Here is a 20,036-nt window from a genome sequence, read left to right on the forward strand (position 1 = left end):
CTTGCATCAGTGGACACTTCCCGCCCTCTAGTGGTAAGACTAGAAAAGAAGAAAACCTGGGCTGGATGAGGACTGGTAGTTTTTAAGAGAGTCAAAAGTGGTTTGCCATGGTTGCCTCTAACCCTGTTTTCATTCCGAGATGTCCATTTCCTTCTGAAGTCCGGGTGCCAGTGGTGGGTGGGGCCGGTGGCAAAAGTAGGCGGGCAATATATGTAAATTTTTACCTTTGCAGCAGTAAGCTAATTTCTACACAAGCTCACACACCTCTTTTCTCCATCCAGGCACACAAACACAAGACATAATCAGATTTCAAGGGCACATTCTAGGCAGGCTAGAGTACCCAAGGTGTGGCTTGTGGAAAGAGGAGGGTAGCCTGGGGTGATGTCAAAAGCCAAAGAGAGGGGATTGGAGGTCTGCATTTGCCCCCCTCTCCCCGCAAGTCTCAGGTTCTAGTCAAACAGCCGTTACCATTTTTAAAACTTTCTCAGGAACAGAAGTAGAACAGTGTGCACGCTGACACTTTTCTTATTTGGATTTCATAGGGCATCACATCACTTTTTTGTTACTGTAATCTTGCGAGCATCCCTGTTAAGTCATTTGGCATTATTATTGTCCATCAAAGCAGATTTATAAGTCTGCAGCCTAATGCTCCCATGGTAGTTTAGCAACCAAGAAAAACAAAAGGCACGCACAGCCACTGGTAATAGAAACTTACCAGCCGTGCAGCCAGGTAACGAGCGATTCGGTGTCAGATTTATCATAAGCAAACTCACGTCAAAGCAATAAAACAAGGCAAAACAATTAAGCTAATACAAGTCGATTTAGCAACCTTCCAGCAAGATTCATCCCTATAAAACAAAAACAATTCAGTAAATCAGTTATTTTATTTGCAGAAAAGAAAGAAGAATAGTTATTTCAAAGATAAAACATTCAGTGATTGCGTAAATAAATCTCATGGCAACAACTTCAGCAAAACCAATTCCATAAAACCTGTTTATTCAGCATTCATCTGGATTTGTATGTTTTAATCACACTGAATGATTCAGTATCTTGCTGCTCACTCCTAAAAAGCTGGCTTAGGGATGCGTAATGGGCTGATAAATTGTTATTTTTAAATACAGAGGTATTGCCATCTCCATAATGATTCACAAGGCTCATGAATGTGCTTTCAGCATGCAGCAGTTGCTGGGATTAGGAAGACGTGCAAAGTTTGGGTGATCAGAAACAGGCCAACAGGTCATCAGAAACATTATCGGTTTAAAACACAGCTAGGTCATTCACTTTATCAGTTTGGATCAAATCTACCTTGGGAGAAAGTACATCAAAAATGCACTATTTCATAAGAAACCATGGGCTATATACAGGATAGTTATTGTTATGGGTTTGGGAAGTCAGTCTGGGTCCCTTCCAAACCTGTGGTACTGTGACTATGAGGTTGGAATCTGTTGGTACAGGAAAAAATAATTATAGGTATAAAAAGTAGAATTGCCTGGATGCCAAGATCCAGGTTTGGGCCAAGGACTCTTTGGTGACAGAACCCCAGCAGAAATAAATAGGCCATTAGCCACAATCCATATTGTTGCACATACTCCAGTCTCTGAATGGCAAGGCACTTCAAGGGTTCTTGCACTTACTGGTACCCAGATTTGGTTTCCTTGGAATGGGGGTCAGCGGAGACTGTGGTGTCTTTAAGATATATGGATTTATTTACAAAGAGCATATACAACCAGAGCGTACGCTGGAGGGGCTCACAGCATTAACATCCCAACAACATGGTGTGTACACAGTTTCTCAAACGAGCAGCAGCACACCAGATGCAGAGTAAGAGGTGGAGCTCAGGGTGTGGCGAAATAAAAACAGCCCATGAAACATCACCACAAATGTGATAAGCTGTTTACGCACCTGCAAACAAATGTACACACTGCCAGTGGCTACAGCTGTTTAATGAGTGATTTTTACGTGCTGGGTTTTCTGTAATAAGGGGGAAATCTGGACTAAACGGACTGAAACTGCCCTGCAGTGTTGCTCAGTACTATTATGCCCACCAAGCTCCAGGCTAAGGCAGGTGAGTTGAGCTTTTCTTTGGGGAATTATAGGGACAGAACCACCTAAACTGTATAGAAACATATTTATGTACGCTACTACAGCGGCAAAAATGTTACTTGCCCCAAAATGGAAAGAAGCAGAAGTCCCAGCAAATGAAGAATGGATACAAAAACTTTTGGAATATGCAGAAATGGTGAAACGTACCAGAAAAATAAGAAATCAAGATAACAATTTTTAAATAAAAGAATGGAAATGGTTTATTGAATATTTACAGATAAATTGTAAACAGATAAGAACATTGGCAGGATTATTATAATAACCTGCAGCTTCATAAGAGTATATATTTAAAGAAGATGAATAAATGAGCAACTTAAGTTAATTTGGATACGGAGAATATATTAAAAATAAATTTAAAGAAAGAGAGGGAAGGAAGAAAAGCTTTGAAATGTCAAAATGATTGTAAAATTAGTGAAATGTATAAACTTGAAAAGTATAAATAATTATTTCAAAAGAGAAAACTGGAGCACAACACCCCTGCAATGTAGTCCACGCTCTTCATTTACTACTTTCGGAAGTGAGTGGCAGGCCACTGCTAATATTGCAGGTGCTGATATCTCCAGAGAAAATTCCCTTTAAATTAACCCTCAGCTCCTGCTCACAGCCCACATCCAGCCAGTTCGCACTCTTTCCATCGCCCCTTTCCTCTTTCCGTGTCTCTTGGTTTATTCCAGAGTTCTTCCCCTGTTTACCACGGAGGTGACGAAGGCTAGAGCGACGCTACTCCACGCCCATAGAAAACCATATCCTAGAACTGGCCCTCGCCCACCCACATAGCTTATACCCGCTTCGGCCTCTCTAGGACGTTCTTCAGCCGTGGATGGAGAGGCTGCGCTTTGTTCCGGTCAAGGCCGGAAGTAGGCTACTGGCGGGCGTTGCCGTGGAAACGCGGCGCTGTTTACCACCGAGGAGGACCGGACCTGCGGCGAGGGAGCAAGAAGGGCTGCTGGATGGAGCCGCTGCGAGGTGAGAGGGCGGGCGAAGGCCTGGCGCGGGGCTCCCCTTGCCTTACCTGACGCGGCCGGGTCGGGCCCCGCCATCCGCCCTTTCTCGCCTCGGGAGCGGGGGGCCTCGGCCTCCTCCGCGAGGAGCCCCACAACAGGCCTCCTCCCTATCGCTGGGTGGTGGGAGAGACCGAGCATGCGCGCGTATGAGATACTTGGTTACACGACACCAGCCTTTGCCAATTCTGTGCCCTCTCGGAAGTTTTGGACTACAACTCCCATCAGCGCTGGTGAGCGTTCTGGTCCAAAAGTTCTTCTGGGAGGGCACCGGGTTGGCAAAGGCTGAGTGGCAAACGTGCATAGAAACTCACGCACGCACGGTATTGGGGCAGTTGCATGTCCTACATTTAAAAGCGCATGACTTTACCTTGGAGAATATCGGGAAAGGTACGGTAGTTCCCCCAGTACAGAACTACAGTTCCCAGCACCCCCTAGCAAACTACAGTTCCCAGGATTCTTTCAGGGAAGCCACGTGCTTTAAATGTGAGTTGGGTGTGCTTTTAAAAGTATGGCATGGATTTGGTCTTATACTTGTTATTTGGCCTGTTCTCATCTGTGGATTTAAAAATACCTTAAGTTGCTCACTTAGTAAATCATGTTTACATTTTCACTTTTCTTTTTTGCTCAGTTTTCCCCCTGATATAGTGTAGGATTTTCCTTGTGCATATGTGTGTGTTTTTGTAGTTTTTATGTGCCATGTTTGTTTTGATGCTGAATTTTATTTATTTTGCAACATTTATATTTTGCTTCATTGAAATTAAGCCTAAATACAATGCTTTGTTTAGTTGTTACTTACATGGCATAAAATGTGGCAGTTTTTCTGGAAGGTTGTTTGTATTTGTGTTTATTTACTATGGTGTGCAATAGGTATGTGAACATCCTGTTTTAATGACTGTGTTTGGGATTGTTCTACTGTATATTTTAATTATTGGCTGTTTTATATTTTAACGTTTGTTTATCTGGTTTTATGTATGTGTATTTAAAATATAACGTGAGTATATTTTTATCAAAATATTTTTATTCTGCACTTTATTTTCCAGTAACAGGGCCTCCAACATGGCCAACAACTATCCATTTAAAACCATGCAAAAATAGCACATATTATTAGCTTAATGAAAAAGTGTCAGAATCAGGAAGGACAGAGAATGAAAAGGAGTGAATCATAGAATCATAGAATCATAGAGTTGGAAGAGACCACAAGGGCCATCGAGTCCAACCCCCTGCCAAGCAGGAAACACCATCAGAGCACTCCTGACATATGGTTGTCAAGCCTCTGCTTAAAGACCTCCAAAGAAGGAGACTCCACCACACTCCTTGGCAGCAAATTCCACTGTCGAACAGCTCTTACTGTCAGGAAGTTCTTCCTAATGTTTAGGTGGAATCTTCTTTCTTGTAGTTTGGATCCATTGCTCCGTGTCCGCTTCTCTGGAGCAGCAGAAAACAGCCTTTCTCCCTCCTCTATGTGACATCCTTTTATATATTTGTACATGGCTATCATATCACCCCGTAACCTCCTCTTCTCCAGGCTAAACATGCCCAGCTCCCTTAGCCGTTCCTCATAAGGCATCGTTTCCAGGCCTTTGACCATTTTGGTTGCCCTCCTCTGGACACGTTCGAGTTTGTCAGTGTCCTTCTTGAACTGTGGTGCCCAGAACTGGACACAGTACTCCAGGTGAGGTCTGACCAGAGCAGAATACAGTGGCACTATTAGTTCCCTTGATCTAGATGCTATACTCCTATTGATGAGGCCCAGAATTGCATTGGCTTTTTTAGCTGCCGCGTCACATTGTTGGCTCATGTCAAGTTTGTGGTCAACCAAGACTCCTAGATCCTTTTCACATGTAGTGCTCTCAAGCCAGGTGTCCCCCATCTTGTATTTGTGCCTCTCATTTTTTTTGCCCAAGTGCAATACTTTACATTTCTCCCTGTTAAAATTCATCTTGTTTGTTTTGGCCCAGTTCTCTAATCTGTCAAGGTCGTTTTGAAGTGTGATCCTGTCCTCTGGGGTGTTAGCCACCCCTCCCAGTTTGGTGTCATCTGCAAATTTGATCAGGATGCCCTTGAGTCCATCATCCAAGTCGTTGATAAAGATGTTGAATAAGACCGGGCCCAAGACAGAACCCTGTGGCACCCCACTAGTCACTCTTCTCCAGGATGAAGAGGAACCATTGATGAACACCCTTTGGGTTCGGTCAGTCAGCCAGTTACAAATCCACTGAGTGGTAGCATAGTCAAGACCGCATTTTACCAGCTTCTTTACAAGAATATCATGGGGCACCTTGTCAAATGCCTTGCTGAAATCAAGGTAGACTACATCCACTGCATTCCCTTCATCTACCAGGCTTGTAATTCTGTCAAAAAACGAGATCAGGTTAGTCTGACATGACTTATTTTTCAGAAATCCATGCTGACTATTGGTGATCACAGCATTCCTTTCTAGGTGCTCACAGACTGTTTGCTTAATGATCTGCTCCAGAATCTTCCCTGGTATTGATGTCAGACTGACTGGGCGGTAATTATTTGGGTCCTCTCTTTTCCCCTTTTTGAAAATAGGGACAACATTTGCCCTCCTCCAGTCTGCGGGGACTTCGCCTGTTCTCCAGGAATTCTCAAAGATGACTGCCAGTGGTTCTGAAATCACATCTGCCAGTTCTTTTAATACTCTTGGATGCAGTTCATCTGGCCCTGGAGACTTGAATACATCTAGACTAGCCAAGTATTCTTGTACTATCTCCTTAGTTATTCTGGGTTGTGTTTCCTCTGCTGAATCATTTGCTCCAAATTCTTCAGGTCGGGCATTGTTTTCTTTATCGGAGAAGACTGAGGCAAAGAAAGCATTGAGGAGTTCAGCCCTTTCTGTGTCCCCTGTTTGCATTTCACCATCTTCTCCTCTGAGTGACCCCACGGTTTCTTTGTTCTTCCTTTTGCTACGAACATACCCATAAAAGCCTTTTTTGTTGCTTTTAACCTCTCTAGCAAGCCTGAGTTCATTTTGTGCTTTAGCTTTTCTGACTTTGTGTCTACACGTGCTGGCTATTTGTTTGAATTCCTCTTTGGTGGTTTCCCCCCTTTTCCATTTTTTGTACACATCCTTTTTTAATCTTAACTCAGTTAAAAGTTATTTAGATAGCCACCCTGGCTTCTTTAGGCACCTTCCATGTTTCCGTCTCATTGGTATTGCCTGAAGTTGTGCTTTTACTATCTCCCTCTTAACAAACTCCCAGCCATCTTGAACTCCCTTTCCTTTTAGTATTACTGTCCATGGGATCTCACCCAGCACTTCCCTAAGCTTTATGAAGTCGGCTTTCTTAAAGTCGAGAAATTGAGTCCTAGTATGCTTGGCTGCTCCTTTCCGCTGTATAGTAAACTTCAGAAGAGCATGATCACTCGCGCCTAATGATCCTTCCACTTCTACCCCACTAACCAGGTCATCAACATTGGTTAGGACCAGATCTAAAATGGCTGTTCCTCTTGTTGCTTCTCCCACTTTCTGGACAATGAAGTTGTCTGCAAGGGCAGTGAGGAATCTGTTTGACCTTATGCTCTTGGCTGAGTTTGACATCCAACAAATATCAGGGTAATTGAAGTCCCCCATTACTACTATCTCCCTTCCTTTTGCATGCTTGGCCATCTGTTCCAGGAAGGCATCATATATGTCCTCCGTTTGGCTTGGGGATCTATAGTAAACTCCCACAATGAGGTCACTGTTATTCTTCTCTCCCTTAATTTTCACCCAAATGCTCTCACTTTGGCTTTGAGGTTCTAAATCTTGAATCTCTTCACAGGTATACACATCCCTGACATATAACGCCACTCCTCCTCCTTTCTTGTCTGGTCTGTTTCTTTGAAATAGATTGTATCCCTCCATTATTACATTCCAATCGTGGGATTTATCCCACCAGGTTTCAGTGATTCCTATTATGTCATATTTAGTTTGCTGTACCAGGAGCTCAAGCTCATCTTGTTTATTTCCCATGCTTTGCGCATTAGTGTACAGACATTGAAGTCCATTAATCATTCCCCCGTGTCTCTTATTTAAGGATTTTCTCCTCCCACCACCAGGTCTGCATGCTCTTTGCTCCATTCGGTCTATGACATTTGGATGATCATCTTCATCAATTGATAGACTCCTACCTTCAGGAGCACTGTCTCCCTCCCCCACATTAGTCAGTTTAAAGCCCTCCTGATGAGGTTTCTGAGATTTTTTGCAAAAACATTCCTCCCAACCGTTGTGAGGTGCAGCCCATCGCTTGCCAGAAGTCCATCTTCAAGAAACTGCAGTCCGTGATCTAAGAATCCAAACCGTTCCTGTTTACACCATTTGCGAAGCCAGTTGTTCACTTCCACTATTTTTCCCTCTCTCCCTGGGCCACGTCGTTCAACTGGGAGGATAGATGAGATGACAATTTGTGCATTTAATTGCTTCAATTTCCTGCCCAGAGCCTCGTAATCTCTTTTGATCTTCTGGAGGCTATTGCTTGCAGTGTCATTGGTTCCCACATGAACCAAGAGGAAGGGGTATTTGTCAGTGGGTTTTATGATTCCTTGCAGTCGTTCAGTTACATCTTGGATCTTAGCCCCGGGGAGACAGCACACTTCCCGAGACATCTTGTCAGGCCCACAGATCACTGCTTCTGTTCCCCTCAGTAGGGAATCCCCTATCACCACCACACGCCTCCTCTTAGGTCTGGTCGGGGTTCTTCTGTGAGCTGTCCGTTCCAAGGTCGCCTGGACATTCCCTGAGGACTGCCTTTGCTGCTCGTCTTCATATACCTGATCGACTGTAATGAGGGAGAGATCCTCAAATGGAGTCTGCTCTTCGTCTTCCATGGTAGGGGAAAGGACCTCAAAGCGATTGCGTATTTCTAAACAATCAGAGCGAACCCTGGGCCTCCTACTTCTTTGAGTCACGTTTCTCCATATATCTGGCTCCTGTGTTGGTGAACTAGCCACCTTCTCAGGGGAGTCCCCTGTCTCTTCCTTGGTGGAGACGGTGTGCTCTGTTGCTTCCAAGAAGAGTTCCAGGTCTCTAATTCTTTGGAGCGTAGCTACACGTTCCTCCAGTTGCTGGACTTTGTCTTTTAAGAGGGCAATCAACATGCAATTGCTGCAGGTAAAGCTGCCTGCAACCTTTGGCAAGATGGCAAACATTGCGCAGGAACCACAGGCGACTGCAGCTGTTCCCTCACCCTCCATCTTGAGAACGTGTCGTTGGGGGTGACTACAGTGGTCCTCTATCATAAAAAGTGTGGAGACAGGACAAATAAATCCCCCCCAAAAAACCTAGGTCTCCCCCAACAAATGATTGAGACTAGCTCCCCTAAATCTAAAAAGTGGGATTAAGTATTTAGGCCAAAGGGGCCCAATGGCACAGATATGTTTTTCACAGGGTGTGAAAGTGTCATCAATGATGGGGCTAGCTGGGGCTGAGAACTCTGAACCTCGGGCACCCCAATAGAGATACCCTGATACCCTTTTACCTACTCATCAACTACAAATTGGATGGTGCTGGGGCATGGATTGGGGCCTCTGCCAAAGATCTGAGTGGGAGGAAGTGATCCTTCAATTATGCTGGTCATAAACTGGGTAGTGCTTTGCAGTTATAAGCAGCATTTTTAATTGGAGATGTAAACAAAATGGGAGATAGTAAAATGGTGCAACAGTGAAGTCACATAGAGGGGGTTGTACTAATCCAGTTTAGCTGTGTCAACGGCAAATGGATCAGCCTTCAGGAAGAGCACAGCTGGCATACCAGCTGACACTGCAAAATGCATTCCTGGCCACAGCTGCCATTTGGGTGATGAAGAGCAGTGTTGGGTCTAGGAGAACTTTCAAGAGCTGAACCTGTTTTTTTCAAGGCTAGTGACCAAAACAGGCAATTCACCTAATCCCCAGACAGTTCTTGCTGACCAGCAGCACTTTCAAGGCAGCATATAGAAGTATTTCAATTAAACTACACACACACACTAGCAGGAAATGTATGAAAACCCCAAACCTGTCATAGATTGTTGAGAGCACCAATACACATTTTTACCTAGAAGAGCCAAAAACGTTTTTAGATTTGATGCCGGTTGAATAGATGAGGTGCCAGTGCTAAAAAGGCCACACCACTGGTAGCCACCGTCTCCTCCATGGCAGGCAAAAAGGGAAGGTAAATAGAGCAATGCATCAGATGAGGACCTTAACAGGGAATCTGTGACCTTCCAGATGCTGCTGGACTTCAGTTCCTTTCATACATCACCATTGGCTATGTTGGCTGGGCCTGATGGGAGCTGGAGTCGGAAGGACACAAGTTCCCCACCTCTGGATTAGTTGCATCCTTAGTTTTGGACACATAAATTTTCAATTAAGGGGTAAAGGAAATGGATCAGTATACTTTCCATAAGCAACAGACGACAGTTCTCTGCCAGAAGGAGCTTGCAGTCTGAAAAGTAGAAAGTAGAAAAGCCAGCAGTGATTGATTAGTTTTCTGGATCTGAACAGGCAGGGGGAAGAGAGGTAGCTTCATGGAAGTGTTGTGAGTATAGAATGAGAGGCACAGAAGAATCTGTCAGGCTGTCCAAGTTGTACACTCTGCTCAGATCATTCTTGCTCCTACCAGGGTTTGGGATTTTGTCCTGCCACAAGAGTAGTTTGCCCTTTGGAAAGCACTTGTTGGTCCAGTAAATCTCACTGCGCATTGTGAAAAAGGCAACTAAAGGCGAGACAGGTGCAATCCAACTAAAAGATCACAAAGCCATGAGTATACCTTTGAGTTCCACAGAACCCTTCATCAGGCTAGACTATTCATGTTCCAAAAGGGTTGGTAGGGTGTGGGGGAGAAATGCTCCAGGGCTGATGGAAAAGCCCCAGAGCCTGCAGTTTGTTATAGCCTAATGGTGTTTTCTAATTTCCCCTTCTCTCGATCAGCACAGCTACCTGACATTTTAAAAGCCAGTGTGTATAGAGGTTACAGGGCTAGGACTAGGAAGCTCTATGTTTAAATCTCTACCTTGGGTCAGTCATACTCTGCCTAAATTACCATACAGGATTGCTGTGAAATAAAACAGGGTGGAGTGGGGATTTATGCCACCATGAGCCCCTTGGGGGAAAGGGGTGGGTGGGAATACATACATGCAAATAGGTGCAAGTTACTGCTGGATATGTTCCACCCTTTCTTTTTTAAAAGCCTTTTCTCCAGCCTCCACCGCCTTACATTTACACGAAAGTTTGAGAATTATCAATGTTCAGTGTCCATAAGTTCCTTTTAGCATGAGCGACAACTATGGTCATTCCTGAACTGGAAGAGCATGTCTACAGTAGTTCAGGCACTGGTGACTTGAAGATTGGATTACTGTAATGTACTCTGTAGGGTTTCACTTGCACTTTATCTGGAAATTGCAGCTAGTGCAGAAAGTTGCCGCACGGTTGCTGACAGGAATGAGACCCTGTCAGCATATCACACCTCTGCTCGGAGATCTGCACTAGAGATCTGCACTGGCTGCACATTTGCTACTGGTCAGAATTCAGTGTGCTACTGTTAGTATATAAATCCCATAACAACTTGGGACCAGTTTACTTGAAGGGATTGCCTTTCCCCCTATATGCTCACTCGGCTGCTTCAGTCTGTGGAACTGGCTTCTACTGGTGCCTCATAATACCTGTTCTGCACTTGTAAGAAATCATTATTTTCGCTGGCAGCACATTTGAAGCTGCCTGCCTATCAACATCAGGCAGGTGCCTTCCCTGCACTGTGCTTAAAACATTTCTGTTCAGGAAAGTCTATCCAGACATGCAGAAGTTGTGTGTATTCTTTCTCCTTTTAGCTACTGTTGATTTAAATTAATCTATTGAGTCCTTTACATACTTGCTTTAACAGCTTTTATGAAGCAATTCAACATAACCATTTAGAGGTTTGGGGTTTCTTTTACATTCAAGTGGTATATAAATGTTGTCGAATGAATAGGTTTAAAAGTCTGCCTCACATTCGTTTTGAAACAGCAAATATTTGTTTACTAAAGTTCTAACCGAGATGGTATTCAGATGGATTCTAGGAGTGTAAAACTGAATGGGAGAACTCACTTTTAATCCTCATCTGTATGCTCTTTTCTTTTGGACTGAGATTAGATGTGGCTTGGACTCCTGTTTGTATGTGTTTTCTCCATGACATGGCACATAAAATGCTTTGTATTGATTGTGCTGCCTTGGAGTTTATATCTGTTGCTTGGCATATTAAGCTTAATACACAAACACACCTACTCTTTTTACTCTACATCCCCCCTCCAAGACAGCAGTAGATGATTGTCTTGGTGAGCCTGGCCTCTGTGGCCAGCTGGTGGTTTCTACACCTTTTATTGTAACCCAAGTCAATGGGGCCCTTTCCCCTATTATATATAGCTGGCAGATATGGATGCGTGCTGTGCCATTGTCAGTTGGAACAAGGCAGCAGCAGTGCCCCAGACTTGCCCACAAGAGCGGAGTTCATCATTTGCTACAGACTCTTTCCCCATTTTTGTGGATGTGAGAAAACAAAAAGGCATAAGGTGAAAAAGAGTTTTGTTTTCTTTGTACAGTTTTGTGAAAGCAGCAGGATTGGTAATTACTCTTTGGACTAACAGTTTTTGGGGTGAACTTGAGATGCTCTGGATGGGAAGGCAGCTTCAAAATAGGTTTAATTTCAGAAGGTTGTAGCCATCTAAGATCTAATCAGAGTAGACCCATTGAAAGTGATTGACCTAAGTTATTCACGTCCTTTATTTTCAGTGGTTGCGCTCTGAGTAGATACAATACAACCCAAAATGTGTACGTGTATTCAACATGTATACCCTGCCTGCTACTTTGGAAGTTCAAGGCAGTTCGTGAAAAGTCAATTTTAAAACTTTTAAACGTCATACATAGTAAAAAGAAATTCATACATAAAAACTGTTAAATTAGCATTAAAAATAGTCTGAAGTAACATTACATGAAAATTAGTGTTCATTAAAAGGCCGAGCCATTGTTTAAGTAAGGTCTTAGCTGAAGCTCTGTTAAGAGGACACCAGGGCCACAGCCCTGGAGACGTCTTCTTCCTTGATCATCAAAGGTAGCTGATATTTAGAGACAGTGAAGGGCTGTAAATTTGGATGGCCCTCATCTCAGATTTGTTGTTGTCAGGGTGGGTACCCAAAATTTGGGGAGAGCACTTTTCCTTGAAGGTTTCTGCTAGTGACTAGGAAGCCTACATAATTAGTCTCCTTCTGACTCCAAAGAGCTGATTCCCACCTTTCAAAGCCCTGAAATCCCTATCCCCAGCATGCATCACAAAGCACTTTCATTCCCAAGTTTCCCTCCAGACTCAGATCCATAATGGAAATCCTCTACTCTGACTGCCATCTTTTAAGGAGGTACATACCAGAATTCTGGTATGTATTGGGGAGGAGCGCACACTGTATCACTCTGTGGTACATTCTCTTTAGGTGGGGAACCTCAGGCCCAAGGGCCAGATGTGCCCACCTGGTCCTTTTTATTTGGCCCTTGGGACTCTCCCCAATTCACACCCCCTCCCCTGCCACACCTCTCGCTGCCACTACTTTGCACCCTCCATGAGTGTTTTTGCCTGGCTTGAATGTGTCCTTGAAGTCTGGCAATGCTTTTTGATGGCTTGGATGGATGATCGTGTGAGGGGTGTGTGAGTCTGTGTTGAAATTAGCCACCTGGACAAAGGTGAAACGCACATGCATCTATTTGTCCACTTTTGCCTCTGGCTCTGCCCAGTGTTGGCATCCTGCCCCCAGAAGTTTGCCTAGAAGGGAATGTGTTTCTCAGGCTGACAAAGGTTTTCCTATTCCTGATTTAGAGATGTCCTCATTTCTCCCAGTGTTTTTTGCCAGAAGGAATAAAAAAGAAAAACAATTCTTCTCTCAGCTTACTTTTCAATTGACATCTCAAAGTGCCTTGACTTTTAAGGTGGGAGTATTTGTATTGCTGCTTTCCCTTGTAAGCTTGCACTGAATATGGTGCTTAAAGTGATCTCTTGTATATTTATGTGGTGATGGTATATTTTTAATTTAGTTTTGCATTGCTGTGAGTGTTGTTTGGAAAGTTGTCTAAATAGATGTAAATAAACAGATGGGCACAAATCGTGCTGCTGTTAATGTATAAAGGGAAGAAATGTGTCTCCCCTGCTGGGGATGTCCATCCCTGTAGTTCGACAACCATTAACTTTTGTGCTTTTTTAAAAAAAGTGCCTCCACTACACTTATTCTTTGGTTGTAGAGCAGCAACCTTTAGTCAGGTAAAACCTTTTAAAATTGTCTTAAGAGACATTCCTCATGAATTATTTTTAACATAAGCATTGCAGGTAGCAGATGCCCCCTTCCACCTCACACAGGAGGAAGACGGTACCTGTTGGGAGTGACACATGGATGTGTCATTTAAGCAACACCTGGTTCCTTGGTTTAAATACACAAGTATCTCTTTTTCTTCGCAACCTTTGTTTTAGATATGCAAATTTGATGCATCAGTTTTTAAACTATATCTACATGTCACCTTCCTACCCAAGTATTTAAGGTGGTTTAAAATGTCAAATAATGCTCAGGAAACATAAAAAAGAAGAAATCACATAATAGGAAAGGGCATGGGCATAGCCAGGATTTTTTTTGGGGGGGGCAGGCCTTTTGTTAGGAGGGGGGCAGAACCTCATTTTGCTATGTATTTTTATTGATTTTGAGTTGCCCCTCCCTGCCTCTCCGCCCCCCTTGTCTACACCCATGGGAAAGGAGGAAGAGGTGGTGAGAGGAGAGGATTAGCAGCAAATTCAAGGTACCAACTCTTTTTTAAAAAAATAGGTAAAGGTAAAGGGACCCCTGACCATTAGGTCCAGTCGTGACCGACTCTGGGGTTGCGGTGCTCATCTCGCTTTATTGGCTGAGGGAGCCGGCGTACAGCTTCCGGGTCATGTGGCCATCATGACTAAGCTACTTCTGGCGAACCAGAGCAGCGCATGGAAACATCGTTTACCTTCCCACCAGAGTGGTACCTATTTATCTACTTGCACTTTGATGTGCTTTCGAACTGCTAGGTTGGCAGGAGCTGGGACCGAACAACGGGAGCTCACCCTGTCGTGGGGATTCGAACCGCTGACCTTCTGATCGGCAAGTCCTGGCTCTGTGGTTTAACCCACAGCGCCACCCGCGTCCCTATTTTTTATTATTTTCTTGTGTTACAGAACAAACAAACAAGGAAAAGTACATATAGTGTCTCCACTTTCAATTCACAGAGACTTTGTGATGTGCAGTGGAGTTGCATAAAAGAAGTCCAGGAGGCTGCTAAGCTGCTGGGGTCTCTTGCTCTAATGCAGTCATGAGGAATAATGTCAATCATGAGGGATGTGGCACTCTTTTCTTTTCCTTGCTTAAGCCAGAATGTCAAAATCCAGCCTGGTGTTAGGCATGTTTATGGCCTGTGATCTCAATGGGTTTAATGCTGAGCTGGACTGCATGCAGCCACTCTGTCTTTGTAGATGAGTCAAAGTATTCTTTGGGCTCTCTGCCACCGGCAGCAACAGTTGATGGAATGAGGGCTAGTCGCAGAGGGCACTTCCCCCAGCCTAGCATCTGCCTTGGGCTGCCTTCAGTGCTCATTAAGAATCTGTGCCTGTTTTTCATTGCAGAGATCCTCTATTTTTATGAGGTTTAATTCAATAAAAGTGATACCTATTGGATTTCTGCCTGTCGTGAGCTTCTAGAAGCACAGGGCCCTGCTGGAAATGGGCAGTTCCAATACTTGCCTTGGCCTCTAGAGGACGATTAACAGATTTCTCACAGAGAGAAATGTCATCTCCGTCCTTCTTTTCTCTTGCTTGGTTTCAGGGTTGAAAATCTGCAACTCCCTGGAGGTGCAGGCGGAGATCCTCTCAGACTGACTGGCCTGTTTGATCCTCTGGAGCTTTTGAGCCGTCAGTCCTTTTGAGCCGATGGAGCATCTTCTGCATGTGAGTGTTTTGGTTTGCTTTTGAACTTTTCCCAAACATGACCTTCAGTGACAAAGCTTTAACTGGTTCCTGAAATATCCTGGGATGCTTTTGCTTATGTCTTTTAATTCTGACGTGTTCTGGCCCTGAGGAAGCTGCAGAATAAACCTGAGAAGTCAATCTATGCACAACATAAGCCTTTTAGTTTCCTTTTTTCATAACCTATTTGCTTGCAAAGTTGAGCAGGCATAATAGGGCTGCAGAAACAAGCACACAGGAAGGCAGCGCTACACTTAGGTGCCATCATAATGCCTGCCTGGGCAAAGTCTTGTCCTCTGGACCTTCCACATGACAGTAGCTGTCATGTTCAAGCAGTCTTCACTAAAATATTCTAGTATTCTGTTCCCACAGTACCCAGCCAGGGAAGCCCACGAGGTGGATGGGAGAGCCACAACCCTTTTGCTTCTATTCCAAGTCAGCCTCCTGAAACTAATGCCCGAAAAAGTGTAACTGACATAATTCCCCCCTTTACCCTTCCTCATGTCACATTCAGGCTCCTGGGTTTTGGGTAGGAGGTGCCAGGAGAACATTTAGGGAGCTAGCCTAGTCCCCCTAGTCCACTGACTGCACTCCACTGGAGGAGTTGATAGATTAGTGCTGTCCTTCCGGTGTAAAGTGGCAGGCTCATATGAATTCCTGTCAGCCCAGCCCAAAGTCTAATTCAGCTGGGCTAAAAAGTGGTCTGTTGCAGGAAGTGAAAGCAGGCTGCTGCAAGCCGGGTGGTGCCTGGCCCTTTCTGACTTTTGTTTCCCCAGGTCTCCTGAAAAGCAATGGCTGCTGCCTCGCACCTGAACATCTCATCCTCTGAACGGAAGACCTCCTTTGGCATTGCGAAGCCTCCCATCTGGCAGCCACACTCCCTCAGCATGCATGTCACCCGGCCAAAATCTGCAAAGGGGCGCACGAGGTCCAACTTGAATTACTCCCACAGCATAGAAGCCTACTCCTACCAGGTGCCATCGTCTCCTCAGCCATTAGCTCCCTGCGAAGATGCTGCAAGTGGCCGAAAGACCTTGTCGACCCAGCAGCTGTACCAACCTGTTCAGGTGTTCCCTGCTGAAATCCCAGATCTTCTCCAGCAGGTGCCCATGAGAACTTCCTCCTCCTTAAACAAGTACAGAGTGCTCCCATCCATCAGCAGGAAAGAACTGCGGAAGGGTGCCGTGGAGATGATGTCTGAGCCGGCTGGTCAGCTCCAAGGGAGTCCCCAACCAGAAGAGAAAGAGCAAGGCTTCAAAGAGCTTCTTCCCCTGGTGGGGAAAGCCTCCACCGATATCATGGCAAAACACAAAGGGGGCGGCGGAGAATACGCTCAGAATCCACCTCCTCTTCTGGAGACAAAGCCCCGAAGTAAAACAAGGGAAGGGGCCCATCCCGTGCTGAATTTGGAAGAGCCCAGCGAGAAGGAGCCGAGGTTGCTTCTCGCCATCAGGTCTCCTTCAGGTCACAGGTTTGAGCATCACTTCAGGCCGACGGACAGCTTGAAAACCGTCCTTACAGTGGCGGAGCAAAAGAACTCGGTCGTGTACAGACGCTGCAGCATTGAAACAGTGGAAGTGCCTCGGAGGACCTTCGCGGACCTCACCAAGTCCTTGCAAGAGTGCGGGATCCCTCACAAGTCAGTGTTGTGTATCCTACAGGAGTCGCAAGAGGGGGAGCTGTAAGCGTCCAGAGGCTGTTCTTTGCATTAAATGCCATTGGAGAGTGGATCTCTAGATCCAGCTGACGCCTTTTCTCTGGTGTAGCACTTCCCCCCACCCCGCCCACAAGCTCTTCCCTGTGCAGGACCATTTTGTTTCTTAAGCTTTGCATTGAAGCTTTGCATTGAAAACCCCACCCACCCCCTCTCCCAGCTTCCCATATTCCCCATTGCATTTTGTAGGTTTGCTGAGTTGTTTTCAAAATGGCCTGTTCTCCAGGGAAGTCTTACAATCCTGATTCCTTTATTCCAGTGGAAGGGATTGGTTTGTGATATTTGTTGGCTCCAGGAATAGATCTTTTCCCCAAACCAATGTGAGTTTTAAGATGAGTGGACGGGGAAAGATGGATATAAAAAGCTGGCCCCCCAGGAATGTCTCTTGCACAAATTCCATTTAACGATGTTGTCATCCGTTTGCAAAACTTCTTTTCAGCAGGGGTTGTGCAGGAGAAGGTTCTGGTGATTGTGACCAATTCTTCTCTCCACCCCGCCCCTCCCCCAAGTTCTTCCAGCCAAGATCCAAATAGTTTTTTGCTTTGATGGAAGTGCAACTGACCCCAACACTTGCTCTCTCTTGTCCATGGAAAAAGCCAAGATTTATGACAGCTGCATTAGTTCAGCCTACCAGAGTTTGTTGCTGTATTGTTAATCAGATGTTCCTTTCACAAGATTATGGCACAAATTAGACTGGAAAGATCCCAGCTAAGTGGGCTTATCCAGTGCAAATTTGAATGTTGAGTGTTGTTTGGTAACTGGTAACAGAACCTTTGCTTTTTTGAAACAAAAATGAGTTAATTGCAAACGTGTGTCGATTTCAGTATTCTGTTATCAATCGAGTTTTGCTTGGGGATGAGCAAGGGGCTTTTCCAGAAAGCTGCTTTCTCATTTTTTTAAAAAAATGAATCTTAACCTGTTTGTGTTTATCAAAATGCCATTTATATTCTTTTTTAAAAATCTGTGTTTAAATGTTTTTAAAAAAGCTTTCTGTTCACATGCAGGATTTGAAATCTTAGTATTATTGAGAGGTCGGGGTGGGTTAAGCTCTAAGTACACAGCTTGCCAAAACATTCTGCTTCCGAGTGTTAATTCCTCTTTATCCAATCTCACTTTTGCCTTGCCGAGATGGCCAAATGAACCTTGGAGGTTGGTAGGACCTTCGCTTTGATGGTAGCTGCTAAAAGTTAGGCCAGGGCCTGCATCACTTTGACACAAATGAGGATTGGGCTGAGTGGGGCAGACATTCCTCACCTCTTTGCTCTAACTCAAGAACAGCCAGCTTGGGGCCTTCCAGTTGCTGCTGGACTCCAGTACCCATCATCCCTGACTATTGGCCTTGCTGGCTGGGTCTGATGAAAGGTGGAATTCAGCAGCAGCTATAGGGCCACCACAGTGGCCATCTCTGCTCTCACATCTTTACAGGCGAGACTAGTAGAGTGCCCAGCCTTGCTTCAGTTACAGCTACTGGGTTTCTCTCTTTGCAAAGAGGCCTGCCTTCCGCTTGCTTTTCCCGCTTCTGAAAGGTGAGTGGGTCCTTTGGGAAACAGAGATGCCTACAACAGCAAAATGGAATGAGGTGACGTGTCAGTACCCCAAAGTATGACAGGTATGGCAGAAAGAGGTGAAAGAATGCAGGGCATCCTGGGCCATCAGCATAAGACACCTGGGTGACAGGCAGCAATGTCATGTCTGGACAAGATATTAGCCTGCAGTCACGAGGCAAGGCCTGATCCTGAGAGCCCACATTCACCTTCCTGATTCATGTAGCAGGGTCAAGAATGATGGGGAAAACTTCCTGTTCTACCTAGCAGGGGTTATAGTGCAGAGACACAAGGAAGAGTGTTGTATGAGCAGCCTGGTTTGCTCCAAGTTTGCTTGACCAGCAGCACCATGGGTGTGGGGCACAAAATGTGTTTTCTTCACCCAAGAGGAGCGGTGGCAGTGGTCTGGCTTAGAAGTCATTCCAGCTTAGGGTCAGTTTCTACATGGCATAGGTTCAAGCGGCGAAGCTTCCCTTGGACCGCATCATTTGCCTCCCCATGCACTCAGTAAATCATCTCTGGGAGGCTACTGGTCTAATTCCCAATTCCATCTTTGTCTCATAGGAGAGTATTGTCAAACCCTGTCCCCAGCCCGAGAAGGCAGTCCAGAAAGACTTCACCACTTGATTCTGCTCCATATATGAAACTGTCACCTACGTGATAGCACTATTCCATATATAGGCAGATGACCTTTGGGCTGTGTGAACAAATGCTGACTTTGGTTTCTGATTTTGGAGGGTGGGGGGAGCCCTCTCAGGGTAGAGGGGAGCCGAATATTTTCAGAATTACAGTGACAAGGACCATTGAAATGGGCCTGGAATCTGATGGCCTGAAAGCTTGTCTCCCCCATGGGAACAGTAGAAAAAGAAAAACCTGGAAAATGTCAAGGGGGGAAAACAACCAAGGCTTAAAGCAATGGAACAGTTTCCTGGATGGAGGGTGGGAAAGTATGCTTTTTGCACTTCAGTATAATTTGAATATATGTTGTGTGTGCTGTTAGATACAATAAATATATTCTGGGTGTACTGGACTAGTTTTGTCCAGGCAAGTGTTCATTTTGAGTGCCTATTTTTTTAGTGCTGCAAGATTAACAATTTGGAACACACAAACACAAACGCACAAAGACAAACACACACAATACTTGAGTGGGTAACTGAGCAGGCACCAAAGGTCCCCACCCCACTTTTATAGTTTCTATCCCATTTCCTTCTTGACAGAAGGTCAAGGCGGCTAATGGTAAGCACATTGGACCAGCTCAAGAGGTGTCTTCATCAAAGATCTGGTGGTTAACAGCAACTATCTCAGTACCCCTGAGCTCAAAGGTAACACAGCCATCTTCACCTGTGTTGTCAAACAAAGCAGGTTGTTTTCAGTTTTAGCCCTACTCAAGAACAGATACATTGAAATTGATGGGACATAGTTGGATCCTGCCCAGCATATCTAATGCATCCTGTTAGTGCAAGGATTTCAATTTGCACAATAGAAATCTGCTCTGTGGTTTCCCATTTGGGGAGGACACAGGGACCATATAGGGAGAGCGGGAATGTCCATTGCACAAATTGAAATCCTTGCACTGATGGAACCAAGTTAGTTGGGTACCACCCATTGGTTTCAATAGTAGAATTAAGTTGGAGACAACTCCTTGTACTTAGGTGGCATGCCGAATCCCATTTTCCATTACTTCTGCTGTCTCTCCTTAACTC

At 44.9% G+C, this 20,036-nt stretch overlaps 1 protein-coding gene across 2 annotated transcripts; it reads left to right on the forward strand.

Moving 5' to 3' along the window:
- The first annotated feature begins 2,846 nt into the window (after positions 1–2,846).
- Positions 2,847–19,386, forward strand: UBXN10 (UBX domain protein 10). Of its 2 annotated transcripts, none has more exons than XM_028740547.2 (3): positions 2,847–3,069; positions 14,936–15,057; positions 15,852–19,386. In XM_028740547.2, the coding sequence occupies exon 3, from the start codon at positions 15,867–15,869 to the stop codon at positions 16,758–16,760; it is 894 nt and encodes a 297-aa protein (XP_028596380.1). In that variant the 5' UTR covers positions 2,847–3,069; positions 14,936–15,057; positions 15,852–15,866; the 3' UTR covers positions 16,761–19,386. The 2 variants fall into 2 exon arrangements, with proteins under 2 accessions (XP_028596380.1, XP_028596381.1); XM_028740548.2 differs by lacking the exon at positions 2,847–3,069 and adding an exon at positions 3,081–3,590.
- Positions 19,387–20,036: the final 650 nt, after the last annotated feature.

This window comes from Podarcis muralis, chromosome 7, assembly GCF_964188315.1.
Source record: "Podarcis muralis chromosome 7, rPodMur119.hap1.1, whole genome shotgun sequence".
In the NCBI taxonomy this organism is placed as follows: Eukaryota; Metazoa; Chordata; class Lepidosauria; order Squamata; family Lacertidae; genus Podarcis; species Podarcis muralis.

Excerpts from the sequence above, each read along its gene's own strand:
- UBXN10 (XM_028740547.2), top strand. The coding sequence starts at position 15,867 with ATGGCTGCTGCCTCGCACCTGAACATCTCATCCTCTGAACGGAAGACC.